Genomic DNA, 19,510 nt, shown 5'->3' with positions numbered 1-19,510 from the left:
AGCATGGAAACACACACAACGTCAGCCAAGCTGGAACAGAGGCAAACTTAACATTCCTAACGAACAAGTTACTAAATTTACCTAACGTGCGGTAGATTGCAAATCTACCAGCGCTACATATATATATATTTATTTATATAATTTTTTATGGCAGCACTGAGTATATATATTAGGGTTGTCCCAATACCGATACTAGTATTGGTATCGGTACCAATACCGAGCAAATGCTCCGATGCTTCACCCGATACCTGGACAGTCAGGGCGATCGGTGCGGAGGGGGAGTTACAAGCACCAATCACCCTGTATAGATTTCAATAAAGCCTGACAGCCGTTTCTCCGCTTCTCCCCCCCCCCCCCCCTCAGCTGTTATAGTGAAATCTACACAGCGGTGATCAGTGCTTGTAACTGCCCCCAAAGCTGCACCGATCACCGCTGACTGCCCCTGTATCCTCCTCCAGTCCCCCTCTGTTCTGCTGCTGTCCCCCTCAATGTCTCCCTCTGTGCTGCTGTCCCCCTCCCTTCTCCTCCATGTTCCCCTCCGTTCTGTCCCCCTCCATTCTGCTGTCTCCCTCCATTCTCCTCTGTGTCCCCCTCCGTTCTGTCCCCCTCCATTCTGCTGTCCCCCTTCATTCTCCTCCGTGTCCCCCTCCATTCTGTCCCCCTCCGTTCTGCTGTCCCCCTCTGTTCTCCTCCGTGTCCCCCTCCATTCTGCTGTCCCCCTCCGTTCTCCTCCTCTGCCCCCTCGATCTTTCAGGATGGAGAGAGGAGGTAGGAGCCAGTAAATCTGGCTTCTTCCTTTTCCGAATGAACAGTCAGTGATAACTGACTCTGTCCATTCACATAACTGAAACATTGTAACCTGTGTTTACAATGCTTCATTTATGAATGGAGAGGAGCCTCGGTCTCCTCTCCATTCATTTTCAGTGCAGCTGAAACTGCTGAGAAGGGGACTGGGTCCTCAGTCCCTTTCCCTGTCTCAAAGGGGAGATGTCAGGGGTCTGTTAAGACCCCTGATATCTTACCAAAGCCCCCCAACAGGGCTAATAATAATAATAATAATAATAATAATAAAAAAATTGCAATAAATAATAAAAAGAAATGAATTGTAAAAAATAAAAAAAAACACACTGACACTGTCCACTCCCCCCCCCCCCCCTTTATAAAAAGAACGCATTGTAAAAAAGCATAACAAAATAAATTGTAAAAGATAATTAAAAGAATGAATTGTAAAAAATAAAATTGTAAAAACAAAAACAAAAAACTACTGACACACGTGCCACTGTCACATGGCATTAAAAAAAAAGTATCGGTAATCGGTATCGGCGAGTACTTGGAAAAAAGTATCGGTACTTGTACTCGGTCTTTAAAAAATTGGTATTGGGACAACCCTAATATATATATATATATATATATATATATATATATATATATATATATATAAATTTAAATGCTGCTTTTTTTTTGGAATTTTTTTTTTATTACTCCTGTAGGCCCAAATAAATTCTCTTCAAGCTCCCAGTGCCTAAAACCAGTTATGATGACCAAACTCTGTAGGGAAATAAAACAGAGTGGTGGTATATTATAAATGTCTTTGCACCTGAGTATAATAAAAAGGTACTAGCTCTACCAACTGCTCAAATTTTTTTCTAGGGGTAAAGGTTCTCCATTTATTGTCTACAGATTGCAGTTTTTTGGCATTTCCTGCCACCAATTCAAGATTTCCCAATCCTGTTCATAAATTTGGAGCATTTTCCTTGCAAAGAGCTTTGGTTATCATTAATCTTTGTTGTATGTTGACAGACTTGACAACATGCTTGAAGCAGCGTCAAGAAGCTCTGGCAAAGAAGATAATTGGCCATTATATTCCACAGTGTGATGAAAAGGGCAATTACCAAGCACAGCAGTGCCATGGCAGCACTGGGCACTGCTGGTGTGTCAGCGCAATGGGCGCAGAGATTGCTGGCACAAAAACTCCACCTGGACAAACAAGAGCTACATGTGAAAGGCATGGTAAGTCTCCATTCTAGGCCACAGAACTCATCAGAAAAAATATCTACACCACTAGTATTTCCTTCTAAAATGTGACACAACACACAAAACAAATAAAAGTTTATACTGTTCTTATCTACATAATTGGAAATCTATGTAAATAAGAATCGACGTATATATGAATATATTCCATATACATGGAAATAATATATACTATATATATATATACTGCAATTTTGGCTGCCTAGGAGGGAAGGGTGGGGGGGGGGGTTCAGGATGAGCGCCATCAGATTACATACAGCGAGAATCTACAGTTTACTAAACGGTAGGAAGTCCCGTCTCCTGGGCCGGCATTGGACTAGTGTTCTGTCTATCGTAGAAGCCGGTCCAGGAGGCGGGACTTTGTATTAAAGAGGCCTCCGAGTAAACAGGAGATTCTCACTGCAAGTAATCTGACATCGCTCGTCCCGCCCCCCCTCCCAGGCAGCAGTAATCTGAGGTGAGGCTGCAGATGGGCATTGATCAGGCTGCATTCATGGCAATGGTGAGGCTGCATATGGGCATTGATCAGGCTGCAGATGGGCATTGTTCAAGCTGCATTTATGGGCAATTGTGAGGCTACAGATGGCATTGATCAGGCTGCAGATGGGCAATGGTGAGGCTGCCATGATGGGCACTGACCCTTATTTTGCTTCAAAGTTCTTTATTTAAAATTTGAGTTGTTTTCCTGAATCTTCCCTCCTAAAATAAAGGTGCGTGCTATACACCTGTGCATGTTATATGCCAGTAAATACGGTAATTCTCCTAAAACACATGTACAGTCTCACAAACCACTAGAATTTGTGTGGCACCTATGGCTGCACCCACACTTCAGCTAGCATCGTTGGTAGTTTCCCTGGCTGTTTTTCAGCGGTTTTGCTTGAGTGTTTCTTATTTTAGGTTTTAGCAAATAGAAAGCTAATAACTCCATTAGCACATCTCTCACAGTTATTAAGTCTTGTATCTCCTGACCCTCCCTCTTATGCCCCGTACACACGGTCGGACATTGATCGGACATTCCGACAACAAAATCCTAGGATTTTTTCCGATGGATGTTGGCTCAAACTTGTCTTGCATACACACGGTCACACAAAGTTGTCGGAAAATCTGATCGTTCTGAACGCAGTGACGTAAAACACGTACGTCGGGATTATAAACGGGGCAGTAGCCAATAGTTTTAATCTCTTTATTTATTCTGAGCATGCATGGCACTTTGTGCGTCGGATTTGTGTACACACGATCGGAAATTCCGACAACGGATTTTGTTGTCGGAAAATTTTATAGCCTGCTCTCAAACTTTGTGTGTCGGAAAATCTGATGGAAAATGTGTGATGGAGCCTACACACGGTCGGAATTCCCGACAACGAGGTCCTATCACACATTTTCCTTCGGAAAATCCGACCGTGTGTACAGGGCATTAGAAAGACATGTTTGGTATCTATTTACTCGATACATCATCATCTTTTATATTATAACAAAAATGTGGATATTGTGTTTGTGTGCACTAAAATTCATATGTGTATTTTTACCTGAAATTTTGTGTTTGATTTGACTGCGCAAATATTGTGAATGAATGATTTTTTGAATGAATGAATGATTTGTAAATCGAGGCAAATGCAAACTGAATCGCCTCAAGGCGCTAACATTGCTAATTGTGTGGCATGAAAAATTGGAACAACAACTATTTCATTCTTGCAGGGCTTCTGCTTTCAGAAAAGATATACTGTTTGAGGTTTCTAAGTAGTTTTCCAACAAAAAAAATCAGATTTTAACATGAATGTGAAAAATGCCAACATTGGCCCAGACAGCAAATGGTTCATTTAAATCAAAGCATATTAAAAAAAAAAAGAATTAACTTTTTAAAATTACACAGACATTACAGAGGGTTTAGATACACCCTAATACTTTTTCACAGCAGTGATGCAGTGTTCCTTATTATACTGTTACTATTTCTGGACATTTATGAGTGTGTTCTCTGTAATCTTTGTTCTTTCCTGTATATGTTGACAGACTTGACACAATGCTTGAAGGAACGTCAGGTAGCTCTGGGAGGAGATGATAAAGTGATAGGTGGTTTTGCTCCTCAGTGTGATGAAAAGGGCAGTTACCAACCACAGCAGTGTCATGGCAGCACTGGGTACTGCTGGTGTGTTAATGCAATTGGTGAAGAGATTGCTGGAACAAAAACTTCACCTGGACAAACACCAGCTACATGTAAAAAACAAGGTAAGACTCAGTTCTCCAATTTCTCTGTGTATTCCTGTCATAAATATATTTATTTACATCATCATATTGATTGACTCTGGAGAGGACTTTGGTGAGTGTGGGCTTGGAATATATTGTCTTGAAGGCAAGATGGAAATTATACTTGCTTCTTCCATAGTCCAAGTTTTTGTGCTACCACCCACCTACACCTGTGGTTACTCTAGCCTTAAAATCACAAGATTAGAACTTAAAGTCATATTAGGCACACTAGCTGACAGAAAAATGGTTTCTTTCTCGAACATCATGGGACACAGAGCCACAGTAATTACTGATGGGTTATATAGGTATCACTGGTGATTGGACACTGGCACACCCTATGAGGAAGTTCAACCCCCTATATAATCCCTCCCTCTTGCAGGGATACCTCAGTTTTTACACCAGTGTCTTAGGTGATGGACGTGTAAAGATGTCCTGTGCTGAGCTCCAAAGGGAATATCCTAAGATCCTATACTGGGGCAATCCAGGCGAACCGGATCCATTCAAAGTGTCTTTTCATGGCCGAATTGAATGGTACCCGGGCCTCGTGTCCGAAGAAACGAGGTTTTACCCGTAATGCTTCTCTTTTTAGAGAGCTGGACCCCGCAGATCAGAAAATGGCTTTAAACTTCCTAATTTCTGGCGAGGTGCTTTACGGTCCCAGAACTGTTGGATCCTCCTACTGATGGGGGCCCCAGTCTCTGACGGTTTTTTCAAACGGAGCCCACCGTGAGAGGTGAAGATTGGGTCTGTGTAAACAGCACCCTGCGGCTGGATAAGGTAAGAGGAGATTCCACAGAATTTTTGAGTTCTAGTGGCTTTTCTCCTTTAAGGTAAATGCATGCTATGCCTATTGTGACCACCGGGGGCTGCCAAGAGCACAAACCTACACATGCTGACTCTGTCTCAGGTGTTGTAATCGCTGTTTATGTCCCAGCGTCTCAAGCAGGCTGCAAACAGGTAAGGTGGAAAGGGGGATTTCTCATGTTTGAATGTTCCCCCCCAGGCTAGAGAGGGGCCACAGGGGTCTAGAAAGTGGTTATACCACCCGGGCTCTGCGGCCTAATGGCCACCATCTCTCAAGATAGCCGTTCAGGCAGATCTTGTTACCAGCCTCCCTCCCTCCCCCCCCATCCCCAGCCTTTCTCCGGAAGCATGACAGGAGAGTCGGCAGCGCGGGAAGCGCTCGTTTTTTTCAAAACTCGAGGGGGGGGGGCGGTAGAGGAGGGGGCGGGATGTCAGCACAGAGTGCTTAGACTCCCACTCAGGCCAGCTGCAGGCTATTAAAGGCACTCTGTACAGGTGCACTCAGCCTTCTGAGAGACACAGAGCTGACGGTCGCATGTAAGGTGGGACACAGGCATTCTCCTAGGCAGCATTTACTGAAGTAACACCAGACTGAGCATTGGGTAGCAAGGCTTTTAGCCAGACTACATCGCTCAGCGGGCAGTGTTCATTTGTATACCTCATACCTTGTTGCTTTGCACTATGGGTAGAAGAGGTTCAAGCACCCCAGGAACCAGAGACACTAGGGGATCTCATTCAGGTTCTGAGGGCCCCCTGTCGGCAGCATCCTCCCCCCCTAAAGATGGGCCAGGGACGGCTAGCCAGGGAGAGCCATCGGGGTTAGGGGCTACACCTGCTTCTGGCACTTCAGCCCCTGTATATATTACACAAGAGGTTTTTTCCTCAACCATTAATGGTCTAGAGGAAAGATTAATGGCCGTGATTACGTCTTCACTCAGTGGAAGAAAACGCACTAGGCTTTCCTCTGTTCCCCAAGACCCTCAGACAGAGGAGCTCTGGGATAAAGGAGATGAATCCCTTTCAGAGGATCGGGATGGGATGGATGATTCCTCTTCGGAGGATTCAGGTGGAGAGGGACCCTCTGCGACTTCCCAAGAGGAGAAAGTCTTAGTGCAGATCCTCACTGGATTGGTCCGCTCCACATTTAAGTTGCCCATACCTGAAACTGCTAAAGAATCCTCTTCTGCTTTGGGGTCACTGAAACCTTTCCAAGCAGCACATGCTTTTCCTGTTCATACTTTACTTGAAAAGCTTATTTATTCTGAGTGGGATCACCCAGACAAACGTTTTTTTCCGCCGAGAAAGTTTTCAACACTTTATCCGATGGAAGAAAAGTTTATTAAAATGTGGGGAATACCGGCTATTGATGCCGCCATTTCCTCCGTAAATAATAGCCTGACTTGTCCTGTAGACAATGCTCAGATGCTCAGGGATCCTGTAGATAAAAGGATGGAATCCCTATTGAAGGATGTTTTCTCCTTAGCAGGATCAGTGGCCCAACCTGCAGTAGCAGCGATTGGAGTCTGTCAATACTTAAGAGACCATGTTAAGCAGGTCATCAAAGTATTACCTGAACAGCAGGCCCAGGGGTTTGCTAACCTTCCAGCGGCCTTATGCTTTGTGGTTGACGCCATTAGAGATTCTATCGTGCAAACCTCCCGTCTTTCACTGGGGTTGGTGCATATACGTAGAATCCTATGGTTGAAAAATTGGTCAGCCGAAGCACCATGTAAGAAGCTACTGGCTGGGTTTCCATTTCGTGGTGCAAGGTTGTTTGGAGAGGACTTGGATAACTATATCAAGAGAATCTCTTGTGGGAAAAGCACTCTCTTACCTGTCAAGAAGAAGAGTAAGCGTCCCTCTTTCAAACGGACTCTTTCCCGAGCGCCGGGGGCTTCAGCCTCCAGGCAGTCTCGACGGCCGCCTCCATCGGGGTCCAGAGACAAGAGTCAACCCCAGGGACAAAAGAAGTCCTGGGGAAAGAAGCCTACTAGGCAAAACACTAAGACCTCTGCATGAGGGGGCGCCCCCGCTCACTCGAGTGGGGGGAAGACTGCGACAGTTCTCAGAGCTCTGGCAGGAGGACTTCCAGGACAGATGGGTAATCTCCACGGTAACCTTAGGGTACAAGCTGGAGTTTCAGGAATTCCCCTCTCCTCGGTTCCTCAGATCAAATGTTCCCAGAGACCCAGAGAAGAAGCAGTCGCTCCTTCTAGCGTTAGAGCGACTTTTGTCGCAGGAGGTCATTATGATAGTTCCCGCAAAGGACCAGGGATTGGGCTTCTATTCCAACCTTTTTACGGTCCAAAAGCCAAATGGGGATGTCAGGCCCATTCTGGACTTAAGGGATCTGAACCGATTCCTAAGGATTCAATCCTTCCGCATGGAATCAATTCGAACAGTAGTTCCCACCCTGCAGGGAGGAGAATTTCTGGCATCAATAGACATCAGAGATGCATATCTGCATGTGCCCATTTTTCCTGCTCATCAGAAGTTTCTGCGCTTCGAGGTAGGAGGGCGCCATTTCCAGTTTGTGGCTCTGCCTTTCGGGATAGCCACTGCACCTCGAGTGTTCACAAAGATCTTGGCTCCTCCTCTGGCCAGATTAAGGGCTCAGGGTATAGCTGTCATAGCATACCTAGACGACCTGCTCTTGATAGACCGGTCGGTAGCCTCTTTGAAGGGAAACTTGAGGACCACGGTCAGGTATCTAGAACACCTGGGTTGGATCCTCAACTTAGAAAAGTCTTTCCTAAAACCAGTAAGAAGACTGGAGTATTTAGGTCTGATTATAGATACAAGCCAGGAGAAGATATTTCTACCCCAGGCAAAGATCACTGCTTTGAGAGAGCTGATTCTGACAGTAAGGACCAAGAAGGGTCCCTCAGTCCGCCTTTGTATGAGGCTACTAGGGAAGATGGTGTCTTCATTCGAAGCAGTTCCCTATGCTCAGTTTCACTCAAGAATGCTGCAACACAGTATTCTGTCGACCTGGAACAAGAAGGTTCAGGCATTAGACTTTCCGATGCACCTGTCGCATGCGGTGCGTCAGAGCCTCAATTGGTGGCTCATACCCGAAAACCTGCAGAAGGGGAAATCCTTTCTACCGGTTACCTGGACGGTGGTAACAACAGATGCCAGTCTGTCAGGTTGGGGAGCAGTTCTGGAACAGGCTGCGGTCCAAGGGGTATGGTCCAAGACAGAGAGGACCTTACCCATCAACATTCTGGAGATCCGGGCAATACATCTAGCTCTAAAAGCCTGGACTATCAGGCTACAGGGTTGTCCGGTCAGGATCCAGTCCGACAATTCCACAGCAGTGGCTTATGTCAATCATCAGGGAGGCACCGGAGCCGAGCTGCTCAAAAAGAGGTGAACCAGATCTTAGTCTGGGCAGAGATGCATGTGCCATGCATATAGGCAGTTTTCATCCCGGGAATAGAAAATTGGCAGGCAGACTATCTAAGTCGCAAGCAGTTACTTTCAGGGGAATGGTCTCTGCATCCCGACGTCTTTTGGGCCATATGCCAAAGATGGGGGGTTCCAGATGTAGATCTCTTTGCATCCCGATTCAACAAAAAGATAGACAGATTTGTGGCAAGGACAAAAGATCCTCTTGCATGCGGGACGGATGCGTTGGTGATTCCGTGGCATCGGTTCTCACTGATTTACGCATTCCCGCCTATTCTGCTACTACCACGACTCCTTCGCAGGATCAGGCAGGAAAGGAAGTCGGTACTTCTGGTGGCCTCCGCTTGGCCCAGAAGGACTTGGTATGCAGAAATAGTAAGGATGATGGTGGGTTCCCCGTGGACCCTACCGGTACGCCCAGACCTGTTATCTCAAGGTCCAGTGTTCCATCCTGCCTTACAAACGCTAAATTTGACGGTTTGGCTATTGAGACCCACGTTCTGAAGAGTCGTGGGCTCTCAGGTCCTGTCATATCTACCTTGATTAATGCAAGGAAGCCAGCTTCCAGGATGATTTATCATAGAGTCTGGAAGGCTTATATAACCTGGTGTGAATCCAGAGGTTGGCATCCCAGGAAATATGTCATAGGTAGAATCCTTGATTTTCTACAGATGGGATTAGAGATGAAGCTGGCCTTGAGTACCATCAAGGGCCAGGTCTCTGCTTTATCAGTATTATTTCAGCGGCCACTTGCTTCGCATTCTTTGGTCCGAAACTTTATGCAGGGGGTGATGCGTCTTAATCCTCCGGTTAAAGCGCCCCTAAACCCCTGGGACTTGAATTTGGTCCTGGCTGTGTTACAGAAACGGCCTTTTGAACCAATAAGTCAGATTCCTTTGGTCTTGTTGACAAGGAAATTAATTTTTCTGGTGGCCATCTCTTCTGCTAGAAGAGTATCAGAATTAGCAGCTCTTTCCTGTAAGGAGCCTTATTTGATTATACACAAGGATAGAGTGGTACTACGCCCTCATCCTAGTTTTTTACCGAAGGTGGTTTCTGATTTTCATTTAAACCAAGACATTGTTCTACCTTCCTTTTTTCCAGATCCCTGTTCTCCGGAAGAGAGATCTCTACATTCGTTGGATGTAGTAAGAGCAGTTAAGGCCTATCTAGGGGCAACTACTCAGATCCGCAAGACGGATGTTTTGTTTGTGCTGCCAGAGGGTCCCAATAGAGGACAGGCAGCGTCAAAAGCTACCATTTCTAAATGGATTCGACAGTTGATCATTCAAGCTTACGGTTTGAAACAGAAGATTCCTCCGTTTCAGATCAGGGCACATTCCACAAGGGCTATTGGTGCTTCTTGGGCAGTGCATCACCGGGCCTCTATGGCTCAAATCTGCAAGGCCGCAACCTGGTCTTCAGTTCATACATTCACCAGATTCTATCAGGTGGATGTGAGAAGGCATGAGGATATCGCCTTTGGGCTTAGTGTGCTGCAGGCAGCGGTACAGGGTCCTCCTGGTCTGATTGCACCCTACTTGGTCGTGGTTCCCCCCCCTCAGGTAGCATTGCTCTGGGACATCCCATCAGTAATTACTGTGGCTCTGTGTCCCGTGATGTTCGAGAAAGAAAATAGGATTTTTTAAAACAGCTTACCTGTAAAATCCTTTTCTTTCGAAGGACATCACGGGACACAGAGGTCCCGCCCCTCTTCTAATACACTATATTGCTTGGCTACAAAACTGAGGTATCCCTGCATGGGGGAGGGATTATATAGGGGGTTGAACTTCCTGATAGGGTGTGCCAGTGTTCAATCACCAGTGATACCTATATAACCCATCAGTAATTACTGTGGCTCTGTGTCCCGTGATGTCCTTTGAAAGAAAAGGATTTTACAGGTAAGCTGTTTTAAAAAATCCTATTTTTGTCACTCAGGTGTATCAGAGGTCTGGAAAGCCCCTTATAAATGTTCTTGTTGAAAAAAATGTTGTTGACCTGGGATGGACCTGCAAAAGACTCATTTAAAAAGGAAAAAATAAAGAGAAAACTTGCCCACTCAGCTTGGTTTTAGGTGCACAAGCCCAGTCAACAAATATATATAGCCATATTTACTTACTAAATATACAAGCTCTGCTTCTTGATTGTGCCTTTTATATACTCTTATATTATTGATGAAATGGTCGATCTGATTGAGAGCAGCCTTCAATCTCCAATTACATAAAACACACAATACTATGGACAGCCCTCAATCATGCAACTGTTGCTTTAGGTCACATGTTTGGTCCAATCTTTTGTTTGGACTGAAAACTGAGCTCATCCCTACTGACCACCTCACCTATTATATGACCAAAAGTATTTGAGCACTCCTCTAAATTATCAAGTTTAGGTGTGTCCAGTGAAGGGTTCTGTTCATTTAGGTATAAACTTAAAAGCAAAACAAAGAAGTTTTTCAATAAAATTTTGCAAAGATTAAACTTAAAGTGGTTGTAAAGGGTGAAGGTTTTTTACCTTCATGCATTCTTTACATAAGCATAAAAACAGTCAGTGTTTAGTTCCCCCTTCAGCCCTTTCTAATACTTACCTAAGCTTCATCTCTATCCAGCGATGTGCACAAGAGCATCGGCTCTCCTGGGTCTCTCCCTCCTCATTGGCTGAAACACAGCAATGGAAGCCATTGGCTGTCACTGCTGTCAATCACCGCCAATAAGGAGGAAGCGAGCTGCGCTCTGCGTGTCTCAAAAAAACACATAGAAGGCTCAGAAGCAAGCACACATGAGTGCCCCCAGAGCACACTCAGCAGGGGGAGAGGTCAGGAGTGCCAGCGGGGAGGAGAATTGGGCCTGCTCTGTGCAATATTGCACAATACTGCACATATTGCAGTATAACATGTTTGTTTTTTGGTTTTTTTTATCTGAATTGTTAGTAAATCTTTAACTCAGAGATAAGAAATTATTTTATTTCTTCATCTTTAGTTATGCCAAACTGATAAAAACTGGATTCCTTTTCTTGTGGATGTTAATATAAAATATATATCATCAAGTTTACTAAATATAGATAGTTCCACCACCTCACAATTGAAGAAATAGGCAAAATTCTAACTTTACTATGGAGAATTATAGGGAAAAATGAGAACAGCTTTGGTTAATAATAAAGATTGACCTGTTCTGATACAATCCTGTAATGTATGACCAACTTTAGGGTTCCTCACAAGTACCTCACACAAGCTCTGGCCTTTTTTTTAAACTATCAGATGCAAGACCTTCAGTGGATACTACTATAGGCCAGTGATGGCAAACCTATGGCACCCGTGCCACAACTGGCGTGCCGAGCCCTCTCTGTGGGCACGCAGCACGCCGCCAGGATGGGGGGGATCCCCCAACCAGGCAGTCACTTGCACTGGTGGTGCAGGCATGGAGGATCCAGCTCCCTTTCTCTTGCATCATCCTCCTCAGCTTATTGCCTCCTCCGGACCCCACACCTCCAGTGAGACATTCGGGCATTCCTCTCTGTGGCACCCTATTCCAGCTCCTCCTGCCCCAGGGCTACTTTGGTACAGCCTGTCCCTCTGGCAAATGCAATGCGACCTGTGGAACAGCGGAGGGGGAGGGGCAGTGCTCGGAGCAGATCATGACCATGGGAGAGCTGCAGTGGCTGCTAGATGACCTCCGGTGGCTGGGACACCAAAGAGCGACTGGATGGCGGCAATTCCTGCAATACTGCCTGCCCGGTGCTGGAGAGAGCCCTGATGTGATGGACAATTAGGCCATGGAGAGGTAAGGAGGAGCATGGATCCTTGGATATACATTGCACTGTGTGTGGGGAGAGGGGGGGTGAGTAGTGCAGGAAGTATGTGTCAGGTAGGTCAGTGTATGTGTCAGGTAGGTCAGTGTATGTTGCACAGTGCATTCTGAGCAAATCACATTCCTGATCCCTGCATTCTGAGCAAAATACATTCTTGATCCCTGCATTCTGAGCAAAACACATTCCTGAAAACTGCATTCTGAGCAAAACGCATTCCTGAACCCTGCGTTCTGAGCAAAACACATTCCTGAACCCTGCGTTCTGAGCAAAACACATTCTTGAACCCTGCATTCTGAGCACAACGCATTCCTGAACCCTGCATTCTGAGCACAACACATTCCTGAACCATGCATTTTGAGCACAACACATTTCTGAACCCTGCATTCTGAGCAAAACACATTCCTGATCCCTGTATTCTGAGCACAAGGCATTCCTGAACCCAGCATTCTGAAAACAGCGCATTCCTGAACCCTGTAAGATAAAAAGGTGCGCCAATCTGCAGTATCCAAAAAACTTTATTAGATGTATAAAAAAAGAACCTGGCTACTCACAATAGATCAGTGGGGATAAGGCATGTAATACATAGAGATGGCCCATAGGCAAAACCTCAGCAGCTCTCAGTGCGGGGTCCCAAGGTGGTGTGAGACTCTGTGGGTGATGTAGGCAGACAGTCCGTGGTGTGTAGTCCTCTGCTGGTGGGGGCTTTGGCATGGGGGGAGCGGAATGCCCACAATGTCAGCAAGGTCGGACCGGCATCTCCTCAGGAGCGGAAAACGGAAGTCGGAGTGAGATGGAACCAGCCTGGAACGCACCATTCACTGGAGAGGAAGCTGCGGAAATGACATCTGTACGTGTCAGATGATGTGTTTCAATGCTTCCGCATTTTCTTCAGATCTGATTGGCATGCCGGGTTGACTTCATTTAAATAGGAAGGGAAGCCGGCATTCGTCGCTAAGTGACGGCGTCGGCGGAAGGGATTGACAGCATATAAAAACAAGTGAAGACAATGAAGAATGGTATAATATAGAACTTGAATGAAAATCTAACAATTAACATTCATGATGGTAAAATTCATACCTGAATAAAGAAGGAAAAATGACATGAAGAAGTTGAGAAACGGAAAATAAGGATGAAAAAAATAATAATAAAGATGAGAAAGATAATAATGAAAATAATAAAGGAATGGTGAATCATGAGAAAGATAATAATGGGAAAAATAGTAAAAATAATAAAGAAATAATAAAAAATATGATGAGAAAAATGAAAATAAAATAAAAAAAGGAATAATAAATAAAAAATGAAACTAAGAATTAAAATAAATTAAATAATAATAATAATAAAAAATAAAAAATAAAAAATAAAAATAAAAATGAAAATTAAAAATGAAAATTAAAAATGAAAATTAAAAATGAAAAAATAAAAAACTAAAAAATTGAAATGAAAATAAAAAATAAAAAATAAAATAGGGAAGAATAAAAAAAAGGAGGAAAATAACATGTAATACATAGTATAAAATAAGAATAAAAATGGGCGTACTAGGAGGGTAAAAAATGATTCCAGAACCCTGCATTCTGAGCACAGCGCATTCCTGAACCCTGCATTCTGAGCACAACACATTCCTGAACCCTGCATTCTGAGTGAATCTGGCAGAATCGTAAGTTTTTGGTCCCTTAGGGCTCATTCAGAGGGATGATAAGTCCCATCCTCTGTACAGAGCCGCTGGCAGATTTAATTCTGTGTTGGCACTTTGAAATAAATACGTTGGTTTTGTGTCGCTGTTAGGGCACTCAGGCTCAAAAATGTTTGCCACCACTGGTTTAACTGCTTTGACCTTTGACATTTGAGTGGTAGGGGATGGGGATTAGCACTGGCAAAGGATATTCCTAACATGAAAAAAAGTTGTGACCCTGTGTACAGCCTGAACTCCACTGGAACAGGGATCAATTTGAAAAATAATACAGGTGGATGCAGACATCAAAAATAATCTTTAGCTTCATCTAGTTTCTAGAAACCCCTGCTTGTTCTCCACTTTGCAGTCTTTCCATTACGCTCTGTACATATGAAGCTGCAATGGCTCTGCAAATTGCCTTCCCAAGTTCTGGCACATCTAGAACTCCACCTGGAAATGGGGCAGGATTTCTGGAGAAAATCTGTAATTCATCCAATGCAGTCCAGCATGGTGGCACCTAGGTTTCTTAAAAACTCTGTACAACTCCAATTGGAGCCCCATTATACTAGACAATATATATATATATATATATATATATATATATATATATATATATATATATATATTGTTTATATTTAAATACTGCTTTTTTTCTTTTTTTGGAGTTTTTTTTTTATTACTCCTGTAGGCCCAAAAAAATTATCTTCAAGCCCCCAGTGCCTAAAACCAGTTATGAGTAAACTCTGTAGGGAAATAAAATAAAGTGGTGGTATATTATACATGTCTTTGCACCTGAGTATAATAAAAAGGTACTAGCTCTACAAACTGCTCAAATTTGTTTCTAGGGGTAAAGGTTATCCATTCATTGCCTACAGAATGCATTTTTTTTGGCATTTCCTGCCACTAATTCCAGATTTCCCAAGCCTGTTCATAAATTTGGAGCATTTTCCTTGCAAAGAACATTGGTTATCATTAATCTTTTCTGTGTATGTTGACAGACTTGACAACATGCTTGAAGCAGCGTCAAGAAGCTCTGGCAAAGAAGATAATTGGTCATTATATTCCACAGTGTGATGAAAAGGGCAATTACCAAGCACAGCAGTGCCATGGCAGCACTGGGCACTGCTGGTGTGTCAGCGCAATAGGAGCAGAGATTGCTGGCACAAAAACTCCACCTGGACAAAAACCAGCTACATGTGAAAGGCATGGTAAGTCTCCATTCTAGGCTCATCAGAAAAAAAATATCTACAACACTAGTATTTACTTCTAAAACTTCAAACAACACACAAAACAATGGAAAGTTTATACTGTTTTTATTAGACATATTTAAATGTAAATAATATATACTGTATATATATATATATATATATATATATATATATATATATATATATATATACATACACTAAGTTTATTGAAATTTAATTAAATCAAATATTTATTACAAATCCTCAATACTAACCACATGATATAATTCACCTAAGACACATATACACAGTCTCACAAACCACTAAAAAATTTGTGTGGCACTACGGCTGAACTCACACTTCAGCTGAGCATTTTTGGTAGTTTTATAAGCTGTTTTTCAGCTGTTTTTCTTGAGTGTTTCTTATTTTAAGTTTTAGCCAATAGAAAGCTAATAGCTATAACAAGAAAAATGTGGGATGTATGCATTTTTGCCTCCTTTTAAATGTTTTCATGAGTTTTCATTGAATTTTATTGTGGCCAAAAATACTTGAAGTTTGTACTTTTTCCAGATACAAGCATCAAGCCACACTACACTTTTGATGTTAGGCTTATTTGAGCTTGAAGCTACAAAATGCTCAGCTGTGAATGGGGCCTGTAGGCAGCCCACCAGTTCAAGTCAAGCTGTCGAATGGCTTTCATGAACATTTCTGCCGGGCTCATCCACCTTACAAACCGCTCGGCGTCTGCTACCCCTCTCTGCCAATCCCTCCATTGGCTGCCAACAAATTAAATTTAACATACTAACAATAACTTACAAAGCCATCCACAACTTGGCTCCCAGGTAAATCACTAACCTGATCTCAAAATACCAACCAAATTGTTCCCTTTGCTCCTCCCAAGACCTCCTGCTCTCTAGCTTCCTCGTCACCTCATCCTATGCTTATCTCCACGACTTCTCCCAAGCACTCTCCATTCCTCTGGAATGCTCTACCCCAATCTGTCCGACTAGCTCCTACTTTGTCCACCTTTAGACGATCCCTGAAAACTCATCTCTTCAGAGAAGCCTATCTGGTCCCCACCTAACAACTGTACTTTTATTTTCTCCATTAGCACATCTCCCACAGTTATTACATCTTGTATCTCCTGACCCTCCCTCTTATGCCCTGTACACACGATCGGACATTGATCGGAAATTCCAACAACAAAATCCATCTGATTTTTTCTGACGGATTTTGGGCCAAACTTGTCTTGCATACACACGGTCGCACAAAGTTATCGGAAAATCCAATCGTTCTGAACGCGGTAAAGTAAAACGTTGGGACCATAAACGGGGCAGTAGCCAATAGCTTTCGTCTCTTAATTTATTCTGAGCATGCGTGGCACTTTGTGTGTCGGATTTGTGTACACACGATAGGAATTTAAATGATCTAATTTTGTTGTTGGAAAATTTTATATCCTGCTCTCAAACTTTGTGTGTCGGAAATTCCGACGGAAAAAGTCCGATGGAGCCCACACACGATCTGAATTTCCGACAACACAATCCGATCGCACTTTTTCCATCGGAAAATCTGACCGTGTGTACAGGGCATTAGAAAGACATGTTTGGAATCTATTTACTCGATACATCATCATCTTTTATATTATACCAAAAATTTGGATATTGTGTTTGTGTGCACTAAAATTCATATGTGTATTATTACCTGAAATTTTGTGTTTGATTTGACTGCGCAAATATTGTGTGACATGAAAAATTGGAAAAACAACTATTTCATTCTGCAGGGCCTCTGCTTTCAGAATACATATAATGTTTGAGGTTTCTAAGTAGTTTTCCAAAAAAAATGCTAATTTTAACATGAATGTGAAAAATGCCAACATTAGCTCAGACAGCAAATGGTTCATTTAAATCAGAGCATATTAAAAAAAGGAATTAACTTTTTAAAATTACACAGACATTACAGAGGGTTTAGATACACATTAATACTTTTTCACAGCAGTAATGCAGTGTTCCTTATTATACCGTTACTATTTCTGGACATTTATGCCCTTATGAGTGTGTTCTCTGTAATCTCTGTTCTTTCCTGTATATGTTGACAGACTTGCCAAAATGCTTGAAGGAACGTCAGGTAGCTCTGGGAGGAGACAAGAAAGTGATAGGTGGTTTTGTTCCTCAGTGTGATGAAAAGGGCAGTTACCAACCACAGCAGTGTCATGGCAGCACTGGGTACTGCTGGTGTGTTAATGCAATTGGTGAAGAGATTGCTGGAACAAAAACTCCACCTGGACAAACACCAGCTACATGTGAAAAACAAGGTAAGACTCAGTTCTACAACTTCTCTGCATATCTTTGTGATAAAAATAATTTATATAATCTTATTTGTTGATTCTGGAGAGGTCTTTGGTGAGTGAGGGCTTAGAAGATATTGTCTTGCAGGCAAGGTGGGAATTGTACTTCCTTCTTCCAAAGGCCAAGTTCTTGTGCTACCACTAGGGATGAGCCAAACACCCCCCCGGTTCGGTTTGCACCAGAACCTGCGAACGGACCGAAAGTTCGCGCAAACTTTAGAACCCCATTAAAGTCTATGAGACTCAAACGTTCAAAATGAAGTGCTAATTTTAAAGGCTAATATGCAAGTTATTGTCCTAAAAAGGGTTTGGGGACCCGGGTCCTGCCCCAGGGGACATGTATCAATGCAAAAAAAAGTTTTAAAAAAGGCTGTTTTTTCGGGAACAGTGATTTTAATGATGCTTAAAGTGGAAAAAAAAAGTGAAATATTCCTTTAAATATCGTACCTGGGGGGTGTCTATAGTATGCCTGTAAAGTGGCGCATGTTTCCCGTGCTTAGAACAGTCCCTGCACAAAATGACATTTTTAAAGGAATAAAAGTCATTCAAAACTGCTTGTGGCTTTAATGTAATGTCGGGTCCGGGCAATATGGATGAAAATCAGTGAGACAAACGGCATGGGTACCCCCCAGTCCATTACCAGGCCCTTTGGGTCTTGTATGGATATTAAGGGGAACCCCGCACCCAAATTAAAAAAAGGAAAGGTGTGGGACCCCCAGGCCCTATATACTCTGAACAGCAGTATACAGGCGGTGCAAACAAGACAGGGACTCTAGGTTTGTTGTTAAGTAGAATCTGTTTGTAATTTTGAACTGGTACATTTTTAAAGTGTAGCTCCAGCCAAAAAAATCTATTTTTAAGCTTTTTGGAAAACATAGGGAAGGATTATCACCCCTGTAACATTTGTTTTGCTGTCTGTGCACCTCTTCAGAAGATTTCACCTCACTTTCTGTCCCAATGACAAATGTTTTTTGAAAATTTGGGGTTTTTAGTGAAACAAGGATTGGTGATAAAACATCAGTGAAGAGGAGACACGTTTTTCCCATATTAACTCTTACAGGAGAGAATTTCCCTTTCTAGGGGTAGATTTCATCTCACTTCCTATTGTCTTCTTCTGTTTGCAAGTAGGAGTCGTTTGTAAGTTGGATGTTTGAAAGTAGGGGCCTGCCCTATATACTCTGCAGAAATTGGGGCCTTAGGTGTTGGTGTTGCCACAACACTGTAAGCCCTCACAGTTACTCTTGGTGGGCGCAGGAACGGGCCATGCTGTGAAATATTAGATCAAGAATTGTAATTACATGCCATTGTTGAACAATGGTAGAAAAATTGGGCCTTTAGTGGTGGTGGTGGTCCTGGTGCCACAACACTGTAAGTCCTCACAGTTACTCTTGGTGGGTGCTGGAACAGGCCCTGCTGTGAAATATTATATCAAGAATTGTAATTACATGTCCCTGTTGAACAGGGGCAGAAAAATTGGGCCTTAGGCACTGATGCCACAGCACTGCAACCCCTCACAAATGCTATAGTTGGAGCGCAAGAATGAGCCCTGCTGCAAAGTATTGCATCAAAAATTGTAATTATACGCCCCTTTTAAACAGGGGCTGAAAATTTGGGCCTTGGCCACTGGTGGCGGTGCCCAGAACCAAAAATGTTCTTACAAGCTATCAGCATGAAAATTGAGGAGGAAGAGGATCGTCACTCAGCATAACAGGATAGTCACTCAGCATCAGCATAGGCAGTCTTGAAGGGATCTCACATTAAAAAAAAAAATCAATCGGTTACATCAGCATCAGGTGCTTGGTAGCTGGTGATCCAAGACTGATTTATTTTTATGAAGGTCAGCCGATCGATAGTGATGATTCGGTGGACAGGCATACCCTGTGATCGGTTACAAAGCCTCCAGCAGCACTGAATGTGCGTTCTAAAAGAATGTTGGATGCAGGACAGGCCAATAGCTCAATTGCATACTGTGCAAGCTCTAGCCAGTGATCCATCCTCAAGACCCAGTAACCCAGAGGA

General features: G+C 43.2%; 1 protein-coding gene across 8 annotated transcripts in view; it reads left to right on the top strand.

The window, feature by feature from the left end:
* LOC141139448 (thyroglobulin-like) overlaps positions 1-19,510 on the top strand; it is a 152,548-nt gene that overhangs the window by 60,703 nt on the left and 72,335 nt on the right. For 7 of the 8 annotated variants that reach the window (XM_073625534.1, XM_073625536.1, XM_073625540.1 and 4 more), the window contains 4 exons: positions 1,801-2,010; positions 4,039-4,254; positions 14,959-15,168; positions 17,243-17,458. In XM_073625534.1, coding sequence (XP_073481635.1) covers positions 1,801-2,010; positions 4,039-4,254; positions 14,959-15,168; positions 17,243-17,458 — 852 coding nt within the window. The remainder of the gene's footprint in view (positions 1-1,800; positions 2,011-4,038; positions 4,255-14,958; positions 15,169-17,242; positions 17,459-19,510) is intronic. The other variant, XM_073625538.1, reaches the window with a different exon arrangement.

Source organism: Aquarana catesbeiana, linkage group LG04, assembly GCF_042186555.1.
Source record: "Aquarana catesbeiana isolate 2022-GZ linkage group LG04, ASM4218655v1, whole genome shotgun sequence".
Classification (NCBI taxonomy): Eukaryota; Metazoa; Chordata; class Amphibia; order Anura; family Ranidae; genus Aquarana; species Aquarana catesbeiana.
The sequence above is the reverse complement of the archived record's forward strand: the minus strand, read 5'-3'. Positions and strand labels throughout refer to the sequence as shown.